This window comes from Phodopus roborovskii, unplaced genomic scaffold (genome assembly GCF_943737965.1).
Source record: "Phodopus roborovskii unplaced genomic scaffold, PHOROB, whole genome shotgun sequence".
Taxonomy (NCBI): domain Eukaryota; kingdom Metazoa; phylum Chordata; class Mammalia; order Rodentia; family Cricetidae; genus Phodopus; species Phodopus roborovskii.
Window position 1 is genome coordinate 12,843,453 of NW_026126567.1, and position 14,563 is coordinate 12,858,015.

At 41.4% G+C, this 14,563-nt stretch overlaps 1 protein-coding gene across 1 annotated transcript in view; it reads left to right on the forward strand.

Annotated features, from left to right (window-relative positions):
* Positions 1–495: 495 nt before the first annotated feature.
* Positions 496–14,563, forward strand: part of Atad2 (ATPase family AAA domain containing 2) — a 40,862-nt gene continuing 26,794 nt past the window's right edge. The window contains exons 1-8 of the mRNA XM_051202563.1: positions 496–785; positions 6,352–6,500; positions 8,961–9,010; positions 10,242–10,407; positions 10,808–10,910; positions 11,148–11,235; positions 12,733–12,897; positions 14,250–14,370. Of these exons, the coding sequence (XP_051058520.1) occupies positions 615–785; positions 6,352–6,500; positions 8,961–9,010; positions 10,242–10,407; positions 10,808–10,910; positions 11,148–11,235; positions 12,733–12,897; positions 14,250–14,370 (1,013 nt within the window). The 5' untranslated portion in view covers positions 496–614. The remainder of the gene's footprint in view (positions 786–6,351; positions 6,501–8,960; positions 9,011–10,241; positions 10,408–10,807; positions 10,911–11,147; positions 11,236–12,732; positions 12,898–14,249; positions 14,371–14,563) is intronic.

The following is a 14,563-nucleotide window of genomic DNA, read 5'->3' on the forward strand; positions in this document are numbered from 1 at the left end:
TCTATTTAAGGACCATTAGGTTTCCTTTATTTCCGGTAGTTAATTTATTTTCGTTCGTTCGTTCCATCAACAAAAACCTCTTCCCTCCCTCTCAAAGGCAAAGTGCTTGCAGCGGTTTTAAGGACTTTTTTTTTTTTTTTGCCTAGATGGCGGGAAAGAACCGGCAGGTGGCCAAAGGGGGCCTTCGGCTAACGCGCGCCAAAATTCCAAACCAGACGCTGCACCGCTCGCTCCGTCTCCCTCCACTGAAGGCGGCGAGCCGGAACTATAGGAGGAAGAAAGGACTCGCAAGTTCCTGGTGGGCGGCGCTCCACTGTGTTTGCTGGCGTCCCGGCTCACGTGCGCACAGGCTCCCGCGCTCTGCAGACGGCGAGGAGAGCCTCGGGTTCGTCGGTCTGGGCCGGCGGCGGGGGCGGGGCCGGCGGCGGGGGCGGGGCCGGCGGCGGGGGCGGGGCCGGCGGCGGAGGGATTCGGCGCGCGCGCGCACGCTGAGGCCGCTGGGCGCGCAGTTTGTGGCGCCAGAATTCGGAGCGCGGCAGCGCCTGCGAGGTAAAGCCGCCGAGCACCGGCCTGCTCTCCGTCGCCACGGGTCCCGGCTCCTGCAGCGCGGCACGATGGTGGTCCTCCGCAGCAGCACGGAGCTGCACAGCCGCTCCACCACGTCCTCGGCCGCCGGCTCCCTGGACCTGTCCGGCGAGCTCCTCAGCCTGGAGGACCGCGGCCGGAGGCGGCCCGGCTCGACCCGAGCCGCGGAGAAATCCACCGTCCCCACCGCGGCGGCGGGCGTGAGTACCGGCCAGGGGCGGGGAACCCCTGGGCCCTGCCTGGGTGGAGCCGCGCGCCGCGCGGGGGTGGCGGGGATGGCGCGGACCGGCCGAGTGGACCGAGGTTCCGGAGAGGCAGAGCCGGCGGCGAGCGGGCTCAGCGGCTGTCGCCTCCTCTTTCTACGCAAGGGGACACCCAAGGCCCCGCCGGAGCAGAGGCTGCGTGGCCGAGGTGCTTAGGGCCGCTCCCCGCCCCCTCCCCCTCGTCCGGTGCCTTCCCCGGGTTCGCGTGGGTCGGGGGAGTGCGCCCCGAGGCTGCTGGCTGCTGCCTGCTGCAGCGCGTGCACGGGAGCATTTTAGGGGAGCGAGCACCCACGCTTAACTCCCGGGTGCGTTGACCTCCATTTACGGTCCAGGGAGGTTCCATAACAAGACCTCGGCGAGCTTGCAACAGTGTGAAGGGACCGAGACCAGCCTTCCGTGTACGCTTCCTTTCAGTCTCATGGCGAACCTTCAGGGTCTGTAGTGATTGTATCAGTGCGACAGATAAAGAAGTGGACTCCAGAAAGGTGCACACACGAGTGTAGAAAGTTCTGAAAGCGCAGCTTGGATAGTCCTGCCCCCCCCCGGGGGGGGTCTTTCCTGTTCTGGCACGTCATGCCGCATCAACAGAGAGTGCTTGCAAAGGATAGAGCCCTCGCGACAAATGCTTCTTGCCTGTCTCAAGGACCACGGCGGGTTTTGAGGGACAGAGTCCTGAGGGGAAGACATCTCCCCACTTTGGCAGTGATGGAAGAAGGGTCGGGACGGCGTTCACCCAAGAGGTTGAGGAAACAGCACTGCAGTTACTGACAGGGGTCGTGATGGTCTTGTTGCAGAGAGGGGCGGTATGGGGGCAGGGAACATAGGGCGGGCGAGCTCGGCAGGAGCCTGGAAGGATCGCTGGGGTGGGAGTGACCCCGCAGTGTCCACGTAGTTCAGACAGGCTTAGTCTTTCTTGTGTTATTAGGGTTGCTATATAAAGTGAGTCTGTGATTCCGTGGGGACTGGGGTGAAACTATAGTCTTTTTTGAGCTCTGAAATTGTTGCTACTACGTTGAAAATCCTGACTTCACGATTTGTTTCTCTGGTGCAGGAATGGGCAGAGATCTGGGTAGGGTAAACATTTCTTAGTCAAAATTACAAACCGAAAGAGGGAGCCATTATAGGTTTGAAGAGAAAACTGACTCTAGAGAAATGTCCAGAGATCTACAAGACTGACCCCAACTAACATTTGAACAACAGTGGAAAGGCTACCTTAAATGCCCTGATGAGATTGTTGACTAACCATCATAGAGCCCTCATCTAGTAGCTGATGGAAACAGAAGCAGACACCCACAGCTAAACACGGAGCCAAACTGGAATCCAGATGCAGAGAGGGAGGACAAGACCAGGCTACAGAAACCCACAGAGACAGCTGACCTGAACAAGGAGGAGCTCATGGACCCCAGACTGATAGTTGGGAAACCAGCATTGGACCTACTCAGACCCCCTGAACATGGGTCTCAGTTAGAAGGCCTGGGCAGTCTAAGGGACCTCTGACAGTGAAACCAGGATGTATCCCTGCTGCACAAAAGGACTTTGGGAGCACATTCCCCATGGAGGGATACTCCCTTAACCTAGAAGCAGGAGGGAGGGTCTAGTCCCTACTCCAAATGACTTCAAATGACAGATTTTGTTGATCCCTCCTAGAAAGCATCACCCTCCTTGTGGGGGGAGGTGGAGTGGGAAGGAGGGAGAGGGAACTGGGATCAATATGTAAAATAAGAAAAAAATAAAACTAAGATAAAAAAATAGATTTAAAAAATTACAAACCAGTCCTCTTTACATAATTTTTTTTCTGCCCTCTGTTCTAGGGATTACAACCTTCTAGTGTATCTATAATCTCCCAACTTATTTATATTTCTCCTTAAGTCAAATGTAGCTCTATAAGGGCATATATATATATATATATATATATATATTTCTGTTCGCACTGTATTCTAAAACAGAACATAGCACATATTAGATGAAGTATTTGTTTATTGTTGTCATTATATTTATTTTTGATGCAGAGTTTCACTGTGTAGCTCTAGCTGTCCTGGAATTCATTCTGTAGATCAGGCTGACTTTGAACTCACAGAGATCCACCTGCCTCTGCCTCCCAAGTGCTGGGTCCAAAGGCATGTGCTGACACCGCCCGGCTTGGTTGTTATTATTGACAAAGAAGTTAGGCATAATATATACATACCATATAGATGTTGAGCCCTTGAAGTACATGCAACAGGCTCTTGTAGGGGAAGAGGATTGTCTCTAGGCCAGAGTTTACAGTACACATTTTATCTTTTTTGGGTTTTTTTTTTTTTTTGGAGACAGGGCTTCTCTTTGTAGCTCTGGCTATCTTAGAGCTCACTATGTAAACCAGGCTGGTCTTGAACTCAGATCTGCCTGGGGAGTGCTGGGGTTAAAGGTCTTCCACCTGGTCACATTTTTGAAATAAAGGTATCTGTAGATCTTCTAATTAGAGGTTGGTTAGGAAGTGTCATATTGAACTTAAATGAGTAGTCCTCAAGGATAACAGATTCCTATTATAAAACCTCACCAATGAAATATAGCTTGGTATTTGAAGTTTTTTTTTTTTTTTTTTTTTTTTTTTTTTTTTATGGGAGCTTTATATTCAGCCCCTTCCTTTAAGTCAAATATGTTTCAAAGGCTTAACTCCTTATTACCCTGAAAATTTCCTAGTTCCCATTCTCATTTATCAACCGATGGTAGAGATGGTAATTCAAGTGGTTAAATTTTAATTCATTAACTTGATTTTTTTCTTGGTTTGATATTGGAGATTGACCTTTAAATTCAGAAGGTGCTGAGAGTGACCCATAACTGTATGGTTTTGTTTGGTTTTTTTTTTTTTTTTTTGTCTTGAGGCAGTCCTGACTTTCAGCAGGTTAGTTCTCATCTGCATTGACTGCATTGATCCTTTTAATGTGCTAATCTGTTACTTAAGTTACCAATGTGTAGAGTTTGTTTGGTGAGACCTCACCTTCGATACATTTTTCTGAACTAATGTGGATACAATGTGAAATGTTCCTGTTTTTGAACCTATTATCGGTGTGCGTATCTGGAGTCCCCACCTCCCTTGTGCCAAATTTCCCGATTTCTTTGGGTGCCTGCAGGGCATGTTTCTTGAAGCCTACTCCGTGGTTGTGCTTGTGAAGTTGATGGTGTATTCTTGGGTCACCACCTTGTCCTTCACAGCAGAACTTCTTTGTAGGAGCATTCTGCCCAGTCCAAGATACTTTTGACAGTTTGAATGTTATCTCTGTTAAGATTTGTGTTTTGTTCTTTCTTAGCTTGTATGAGTTCACTGAATAGTATGGTTTAATTGGCTTTTTTAAACCCCTGTTTTCATATGAGTTCATATAACCTTATGGGTTGAATGTCTTTTCTGTTTCCTCTTAAGAGTCAGAATAGCCATTATCTATTTCTGTACTTTGACAAGTCTGTAACTCTTTGCTTTCTGTAAATTTGGGGTTTTTTATTCTGAAGAGTGAGTTAAGGATAGATAGTAGATCATGTATGTGTGTGTGTGGGGGGGTGATTGTATATGAATTTTGAATTGTATTCGTCTACACTTTTGTGGGGTCTTGAGTAAGCTAGGCAGGCACTCCAGCACCAAACTCAATCTCTCAGTCCATGTTTGTTTTTGAGACAGGGTCTCACTATTTTGCCTTGTGTAGCCAGGAGTTCCCTATGTAGAGCAGGCTGGCTTGGAACTCTTAGAGGTTCACCTGCCTCTCCTTCCCAAGTGCTAGGATTAAAGGTATGTGCCATCCACACCCAGCTGCTGTTTTTTTTTTTTTTTTTTTTTTTTTTTTGAGATAGAGGTTTTATTGATACTGCAGTATGGAGAAGTATGTATATGTGCTTTTTAAAAATTTTTGTTTAAACACCTGGAAAAGCACTATATTCAATACTAATTTGTGCAACATACAGAAAATTTGTTTTGAATTCTGACAAGAGCCTAGTATAGTGGTATATACTTGTGCCTAACAGGTAGAGGCCAGCAGATCAGAAGTTCGAATTCATTCTCTGCTCCATATCAAGGCCAGCCTGGGCCACTTGCAACTTTTTTTCCTTTTTTGTAGTAAATAAAAGTAAAAAGTATACGGTTTAATGAGGTGCTAAGAGCCAGAGTAGGGAGATTTTGATGTGGAATGGTGAGTGGAGCTTTGTGAAGTTGGGTAACATAACTCAAGTATTCATGGAGTATGAGCCAGAAAGGGCTCTTAATGTTAGGTTAAGAACTTGCAAGCCGGGCATTGGTGGCACATGTAAGGAGTACAGTTTTTTCCTCCTGATGTGTGTTGAGAGAAGAGAGCATAAGAAGCTGGGAGCCACCATATGGATCTTGGGAATCAATCCAGATCCTCAGAGTGGGCAGTTGCTCTTAATTGTCAAACCATCTCTAAATTTTCATTCTTTTTAAAAGCATGATAATACTCTGTTGCATTTGTTAACAACCTAAAATGTTATGTTATGGGGGGGGGGAGTCAATTTTTGTCTTTTACTATGTAGGCCCTGAGGATTGAACTCATGTAATCAGGTTTCATGGCATGTGCCTTCCTGAGTCATCTTGACAGTCCCACACTACATTTGCCTCTACGCTTCTGCAAATGATGGTTGGGTAGATCCCGTTTCTTGGCTATTGTAATATTTTGCTGTGAATATGAATGTATTGTATCTGAGTCCCTGCTTTCATTTCCTTGAATGTATACCCAGAAGTAGTACCTTCTTTCTTTCTTCCTTCCTTCCTTCCTTTCTTCCTTTTTTGGTTTTTCAAGATAAGGTTTCTCTGTGTGTAACAGCCCTGGCTGTCAGTAACTCGCTCTATAGACCAGACTGGTCTTGAACTCACAGAGACTCTCCTGCTTCTGCCTCCTGAGGACTGGGATTAATAAATAGTGTGTACCACTACTTCCCAGCTCAATAAATTTTGAAAGAAGAAATACTAGTTGTTTGTGTGTGTGTGTGTGTGTGTGTGTGTATGTGTATATACATATGTATATATGTATATACACATACACACACTCTCCCATTCAGTGGGTTGCCTTTTCACCCTGTTGGTAATTCCTTTTGATATTTGCATATTCTTATTTAAATTTTTCATATGTGTGTGGCAGGGGAATCAAGACAGCATCCAAGAGTCTGTTCTTCCACCTTGTGGAGCCTAGGATTTTAATTCAGGTCTTCGGGCTAGGAAGCAAATTCCTTTAACGCTAAACCATCTATAGCTGACCTTATGTATTCTTTGCTATGAGTATCCCAGCTCAGCCTCGCATTCGCCACCCACATGCCTGGTAGTAAATGCTATATTTGCAGTATCATAGCTTTTACTGATTCTTGTAATGAAATATTGTTTATTTTGATTTATTGTTTCTTGGGGAGGTATAAAAAAATCAACCTGCACTCAGAACAACTGTTAATAACTTGTAATCAGAAAAAATTCTTAGGACTTAAAGTTGGCCTTAAGTAAAACTTATAACAGCATTCTTAATTTTTTTTAAAGGATGGATCTTCAGTTAAGGGAGTTGAAATCTACCACCATACACATTCTTTAAGATCTTTGAGGAAAAGAGCGCAGATTTCTTCAGATTCTAGTTTTGATAAAACTATGGAAAGGACAGAGAAACATACTAATGGCAGACATTTCACAAGGTAAGTTTGACCACTAATTCAAAATGACTTTAAAATGGAAAATTTTTTTTCATTTTACTTCTTAATGTATGTATTTACTACTTTACATGTGTTGTGCATGTATTTAGACAGGAGATTGATGTGGGGTCTTCCGTGGTTGTTCTCCATGGAAACTTGGCTGTGTACTTTTCGTGCTGTTGCCTTTTTCAATGTTGATCATGGTGTTCTTTACTAGGTTCCAGAGAGCACACCAATGATCTTCCGGGAGTACATGAGACTTATAAAATAATGTTTTAACTTGTATGTGCAGTTTTCTAGGTTAAAAAAAGATTAATGGCTTTATTCAGATTCATGGGAGTTGAAGTCTAGCCACCTGGTTTTACAAATTTCACTGGCACGCAACTATACACATCCTTATTATCTAAGTCTATTTTCATGCTACAGTGTCCAATAATTTTGACAGGCACAGAATTGGCTCTCTAGCAACTTCACAAAAGTTAGTAAGTCCTGTAAAATTAAAAGCCCATCTGGTTGAGTACAAAAACAACAAAATTACTACTTTTAATTGCTTCATTTGAAGTATTTTCAATGGTTTGATGGGCAAGGCTCCTTGAGAAGACAAATTTATGAACCTAAAAACAAGCTAGCTCTTCAGTGAATTGCTCAGACCTTTTTTCTTTCTTTATGCATATTGATTAGTTGTGTGTACAGGCAGAAGACAACTAACTGCCAGGAATTTTCCCTTCTGCTATGTTGATTCCAGGGATAAAACTGAGGTCAGCAGCCTCAGTGGCAGGTGCTTTTACCCACTGAGCCATCTTGCTGGCCCTGCTTTAAAGTAAAAAGCTTTATTTTCTCTTTGGTTCTTACCTGTGTCCCAAGAAAGGTAAGGAATTAATGCTATTTGCATTTCAAAGGACATATGGGTGAATTAGTCTAGAAAGTTTCCATTAATTGCTTTTAGCTTTTATGTTTGTGTGTATGAGTTCGTGTTTGGGTGTATGCATATATGTATGTGTAGGGGTGTGCATGCATTTTTGTAGGCTAGAGGTGTCTTCTTCCATTGACCTTGTTGTGAGGTAGGAATTCTCAGTGAACCTGGAGCTCATCGCTTCAGCCTGTCTTCAGTAGCCTCTGGAGATATGCCTGTTTCAGCCCACCCCCATGGCATCTCCTCTCTCCACTCCCAGCTTCTAGTTGGGTTCTGGGAGTCCAAATCCAGATCCTCATGCTTGTTCAGTGGGTACTGTGTCAATTTGTAAAAAATTTTTTAGAACTTTTTTTTTCTGATGCTGAAAATAGAACCCAAGACCTTACCCTAGGAAGTTTTTACCACTGAATCCTAGCCCTCGATTCATTTTAAAGAACAATATTTGTGTTTATGGAGAATAGGGTTAATACATTTACATCAATACTATATATAGATTTTGAAAGATGATGAAGTCCTGTTTTTTAGTCTCCGGGTTTTTTGTTTTGTTTTGTTTTTTAATTCAGTAGATTATACCATTTTGGGTCGTGGAGGGGGTGATTAGTTTCAGACAATTCTTTTTGTGAGTGTAGCCTTGGATTCACTATGCATTAAAAACTAACCTAGGACTCATGGTTACCCTTGTGTTTATTCCCTTGTTTGTTTGTTGAGATAAGGTCTCCCTGTAAAGCCCTGGCTGTCCTGCAACTTGTTAATGTAGACCATGCTGACCTTGAACCCAGAGATTTGTGTGTCCTTGGTTTCTTAGTTCGTGAGCACTCCATGGCTATCCTCTTGACCCAGTTTCTCAAGTGCTGGGATTAGCTTCGAGGAGTCAATTGTTCTTAGGAAACAAGTAACAACTCTGTAAGGGCCATTGATTCTCTTTAGAGTTCCAAATGACTCAATTATGAGATAGCTGTATCCTTGTATGAGACATGCTTTTATGCAATATTTGCTTCAACTAGACTTAAATACGTAGTCCAAAAACTTCAACTTGATTTTTCTGTTTGGCTAAGAGTTAATAGCCAGTGTGGTAGTTGACAGCTATATATAATCCATCCCTCAACTGCCCCCCCCCCAACACACACTCACACACACTTAGAACGCTCAGCAGCTGAGAATGCTTCCTGGTCTTCCAGTGAACCCAAATTCAGTTCACAGCAGCAGTGGTCAGCTCCAGAGTATCCAACGTCTTCTGGATTCCACGTGTACAAACACATAGTTAAAATGAAGGATAAGGCAGGAGTCTTGCCATTAGTTCATTATCTAGCCTGGGCTACAATGTGTGATCCTGTCTCAAAAAAAAAAAAAAAACCCAAAAATAAATGGATAGTCATTGAATTCAAAACAGACATTTGTGTAATCATAACATATAGATGTTTTCAATGGATTTTTAAGTGTCTGAGTTTCTTATTTCTATACTTAACTTTCCACCTTAATTTATCATATAGAATGTAGGATTTACACATGTCAATTTTATTTTTAATTTATTTAACCTATTTTTTATTTAGGCAATTGGCTCGACAGCAGGCTGATAAAAAAAAGGAAGAATGCAAAGAAGGTAAATAGTTCTAATAGCATTTCAGCTTTTTAAAACATGATTCATAATGTTGTATAGGTTTATTGAAGCACAATTAATAACCTGTACATAAAGTGTATGTACTGTTAGACTTGACAGTATGTAAAAGAAGCCATCATACACTAATATAGTAAAAATAACTTTTACCCCTAAAACTTTCTGCAAAATACTATGGTGATCTGAATAAGAATGGCCCCATAGACTCACATATTTAAATGCTAAATGGGGGTGGGGGGCTCTGATAGAATTAGAAGGATTAGGAGATGAGGCCTTGTTGAAGGATTTAAGGCCAATCAAGGCCTAGTGTCCTCCTCTCTCCACTTACTGAACAGGGTAATGCTTTTAGCTAAGGCTTCAGCAACTGCCTGATGCAATCATGCTCCAGGTCATAATGATACTGGACTAAGCTGAAGCTGAGCAAGCCCCTAGTTAAGTGCTTTCCTGGGGTGGCTCTCTTCACAGCAATAGGACAGTGACTAAGATACTCTTAAATAATCTATCTTGCCTCTTCCAGTTCCTGCCTTGCCCTTGGCAAATTCCATAGTAATCTAGCCTTTTTGAGGAACCCAAGACAGGGTTTCTCTGAGTAGCCATCCTATCCTGGCACACAATCTGTAGACCAGGCTGCCTCAAACTCACAGAGATCCACCTGCCTCTTCCTCTTAAGTGCTGGGATTAAAGATGTGTCCCTCCGCTGCCTGCTGTGTTTCTGTTGCTGTAGATTAGTTTGCATTAACCAGAGATTTATGTAAACAAAATCATGCAGGATGTTTTATAGCGTTTCTTTCACTTGGCAAGATAAATTTTAAGTATTGTTCATGTTGCTACTGTTGTAGTTGTACAGGATTCTGTGAATATACCATGATTTACTACCCAGGCTTGATCTTTTAAAAACACTCAGGATCTTCCTTGATGGTGGGGACTGCAGCCATGCTCTGTTACACCTGGCTATATCTCATCCTCTTTTAGTAGACTTGAGATGTTTTCAGTTTGGATCTATTATAAACTGTTTAAACTTTGTTATACAAATCTTTATATGACATATCTGAAGTGGGGTAGATTATACCATAGGTATATGTTGTAATTTAAAATTTTTTCCAGGAAAACAAGTTTAATATAAAATTTTGTTACATCAATGTAGCTATGCTGTGTGTTTTCAAGTTGTTTTGCTAATACTTATTTGAAATCTGTTTTTCTGTACATATCTGCGAAGACAAAGCTATTCCAATTACTCACTCGTTGAGGAATAGAAACATTGCTCAAAGTACAGAACACTTGCATGAACAGAATGGAGATGTTGAAGTTCGGAGAAGTTGTAGGATTAGAAGTCGTTACAGTACTGTGAACCAGTCTGTGCTATTTGACAAGCTTATAACAAAGTAAGTAGAAAGGATTATGATCAAAACTATATATCTGGAACAAACATTATTAGAGAGGGATTGGAAATTTTTACTATAACCCCCTATACAAACATACAAACTATGTAGCTGGCTGTCCTTGAACTCAGAGATCTGCCTCATAAGTACTAGGAATAAAGGTGTCTCCTCCCCTTTCCCTCTCTAGACTTTAGAGATTGAATATCTATTTTGTATATATGACAGCTATACCCAACCCTATCCTGAACATTGTAATCTATTTGGTTTATGTGAAGCATACAGGAGAACAGCTATTGGTAACCTTTATTCTATATATTGTTGGAGTTAATGGAAAGAAGTATTTGAATATTTACCAAGTAAGTCAGTGCTTCTTGCTGAAATATTTTTACTAATATTCCTAAAGCACCGCTGAAGCTGTGCTTCAAAAGATGGATGACATGAAAAAGATGCGTAGACAGCGAATGAAAAAACTTGAAGATTTGAGAGTGTTTAATGAATCAGGAGAGGTAAATATATTTATTTATTTATTTCATTGAGTGTGGTAACTTAATCTCCCATTTAATATGTAATCTATTCATGGGTAGTGATTAATCATTTTGTTCAGCCTTTGTTAGATTATTTACAAATTACTGCTAGAATTACAGTCTGATAGTTGTGCCTTCATTTTAAGACTAATTAGAGGGTTTTAATTTTCCTGTGAACATAACACCAAATGTTAATAGATTTTATTTAAACATTTGTAGAGCAACCTTAATATGTACACAAGAGGGAAACGAAAGGCTGTGCAACAAGCTGATGAAGAGACAACTGACAACCAAGATGGCAGTGTGGGTTAGTTTTGGTTTTGGTTTTTGTTTTTTTAATCTTGTTTTCTGGCTTCAAATTTAATTATTTTTAGTAAGAGATATCTTTCTTGTTCAGGCTCTGTGACATTTATTGTAGTATGCACTAGTTATAATTTAAAAGAAGTATAGACAAGGGAGCTCAAAACAGGGTAGTATGTTTTGTTGGAGACAGTAACTGAAATCAACAGTTTTAAGGTGATAATTGGTTTGCTTGTGTAATAAAACTACAGATAGCTTATCCATATATCTGTATTTTTCCTAAGTGATTGAAGGTATTAATATATATATATATTTTTTTCTCTCCTTTTAGCTTTTCAAGACAGGGTTTCCTCTGTGTATCCCTGGCTGCTCTGGAACTTACCCTATAGAGCAGGCCTTGAACACACAGAGATTTACTTGCCTCTGCCTCCCAATTGATGGAATTAAACTCACGCACCACCACCATCCAGCAGTTAAAGTTAATTTTGCTACCACATTTGAGATTTAACAACATACTCTTTTTTTTTTTTTTTTTTTTTTTTTTGAGTGAAAATAGTTTTTTGAAATATATTTTAAATATTGGAGGAGGCTGTCTTACCATTATCATAAATGTCTTTGTTAGACTTAATAATTCTCATAGCCAGAGAACAAGGTAGAATTAAATTTTAAAGGGCAAACTTTTGTTTCTTGGGTTATTAAAACCTGTTAGTATGCTACATAAACTTGAAAGTTTTAGGTAAGATTGGTTTATGTTGAAATTTCTAAGAGCATTGTAAACTTTTTATGTGGTATTTACTAGTGATAAAATTTTTCAAACTTTTTGGCTTCCTTTGTTTTCCCTTTTGTTTTTGAGAGAGTGTCTCTCTGTGAGCTTTGGCTGGCCTGGTACTTGCTATGTAGACAGGCTGGAGTACCTTAGACTTGTAGAGAAGTGCTTGCCTCTGCCTCCTGGGGACTGCAGTTAAAGGTGTATGCTTCTACCCTGGGCTTTTAAGGTTTTGTATGATTGGTTAGTTTTTGGTTTTTCAAGACAGTTTCTCTGTAGCTTTGGAGCCTGTCCTGGAACTCACATTGTACACCAAGCTGGTCTTGAACTTAAAGAGACCCGCCTGCCTTTGACTCCCAAGTGCTGGGATTAAAGGCGTGCGCTGTGTGCACCACCACCGCCAGGCTGCTTTGTAAGGTTTAATTCTATAATTTCTACTTCAATTTTGAAAAATTCTTAATGTTGCAAATTCTATAAATGATGGAAAAATGGGTAAAGTTTTAAAAGATTCCTTTCCCTGCTCCCTATGTTAAAATTTGGTAACCTTTTGGTGATCGTATTGGATGTGCTTGTTTTGTGTGGGGGTGGTGAGTTTATGTGGAGGTCAGAGGACAATTTTCAGGACTTGGTTCTCTTCCTTTGTGGGTCCTGGGCATGGAAATCAGTTTATCGGTTTGGCAGCAGCTACCCTTCCCTGCTGAGACATCTCATGGACCTTCTGTATATTTTGAATTGTAGAATCATCTGAAGAGGGTGAAGAGCAAGATGATGATGATGGTGAAGATGAAGAAGATGATGAAGATGAAGATGATGGAGATGATGAAGATGGAGAAGAGGATAATCAAAAGCGATACTACCTTAGGCAGAGAAAAGCAACTGTTTACTACCAAGCACCACTGGAAAGTAAGTACTGTGCATGATCTTCCAGGAGAAGACAGATTTGTAGTGCCTTATCTTTACTGTCCTTTGAACTCATGGGGATCCGTCTGCCTCTTCATCCTGAGTCCTGGGATTAAAGGTGTGTGCCTGGCTTCTATGGCTTGTGGCTGACTTTGCTTTCTGAATCATCAGGCAAGCTTTAATAAGTCATGAACATTATTATCACTACAATTCCAAGGCCACCTAATCTACACAAGAGTGAATCAGTCTAAAAGAGAATTATAGCTCACACCTTTAATCCCAACATTAGGGAAGTATATAAGACAGGAGCAAGGTCTCAGAGAGACATTCATTCTCCAGCCACACTGGGGAGAGGCAGCAGTCTGAGGCTCGGTGGAGCCCATGCAGACAGAAACAGCCCCTTCAGCCTGAGGTAGAGGTGAGAGCTGAAGGCCAGCTGCTTTGCTTTTGTGATAATTTAGCTTGAAGTTTGAATCCCAATATTTGTAACTGGGTCTTTTATTTGTCCTGTTACAGTCCTTCTGCTTTTCCTTTTTTAAACATTTTTTATCACACTCAGATACTGTGTGGTGTGTGCACATGCCATGGTGCACACAGGGTTGCAATCAGTTATCTTCTACTGTGGGTCTTGGTGAGCATACTCCATCATCAGGCAGTCTTTGTAGCAAGTGCCTCCTACTGATCTATCTCACCACCCGTGTGTTTGTTTGCTGTTGTTACTCTGTTTTAAATTAGATGTGAAAGGCTAGTTATCCCATTGTCATTTCTTGTAAAGAGAATTAAATGTTCCCTTGAGCAAAACAAGTAACTGAGGTATTTTGAGTTTATGTCTTTTGTCTTTATTTTTTTAGTCTTATGTTCATAAAAAAGATGCTTTTGATTTCTGTTAATATCATACCTAAATAGCTTGTGAGCTTTTACGTGCAGGGGAGATAAGACGCTAGCTGTTATACATGTATAATCACAATGATTGTGTGTGGCTAGTGTGTATTTTAGTTGGTTGTCCTATACATACATGTACTTGTATATGTCATTATGCATCTATGTGCAGCACCTGCACGCAGCTGCTCATGCAGGCCAAAAAAGGGAGTTGGCCCCTCTGTAACTGGAGTTACAGGAGGTTGTACTCAGTATGGGTCCTGGCAATGGACCCATGCTCTTTACTGCTCTTTACTGCTGAGCTGTCTGTCTCTCCGGCTCCCTACTATATATTTTTAATATCAACCTCATAGATAAATGACATTAATAAATATTCTGTAGCTACTTAACTAGCACTTTATGGAAGGCAGTACCTTTGTAACTATTTAAAGGCGATATATATATTATATTATATATGCTCATATTTCTTTTTCTAGAACCTCGTCACCAGAGAAAGCCCAACATATTTTATAGTGGTGGCCCAGCTTCTCCTGCAAGACCAAGATACCGAATATCTTCTGCAGGACCAAGAAGTCCCTATTGTAAACGAATGAACAGGTTAGGCCCTGAAATAGTGATTGATCTGTGATAGCATAATTGGCTGTGTTTTGGCAAGATTCTAGAGTCTTTGGGTTGAGTGTATTAGGACAGAATTCTAGAATTTCGTATGTGGGAGAGTTCTGCTCTGCACTTAGTGTGTGCTAATTCCCATTGCCAGTGACTGTTTTTGCTTTTGCTTTCATTATACAAA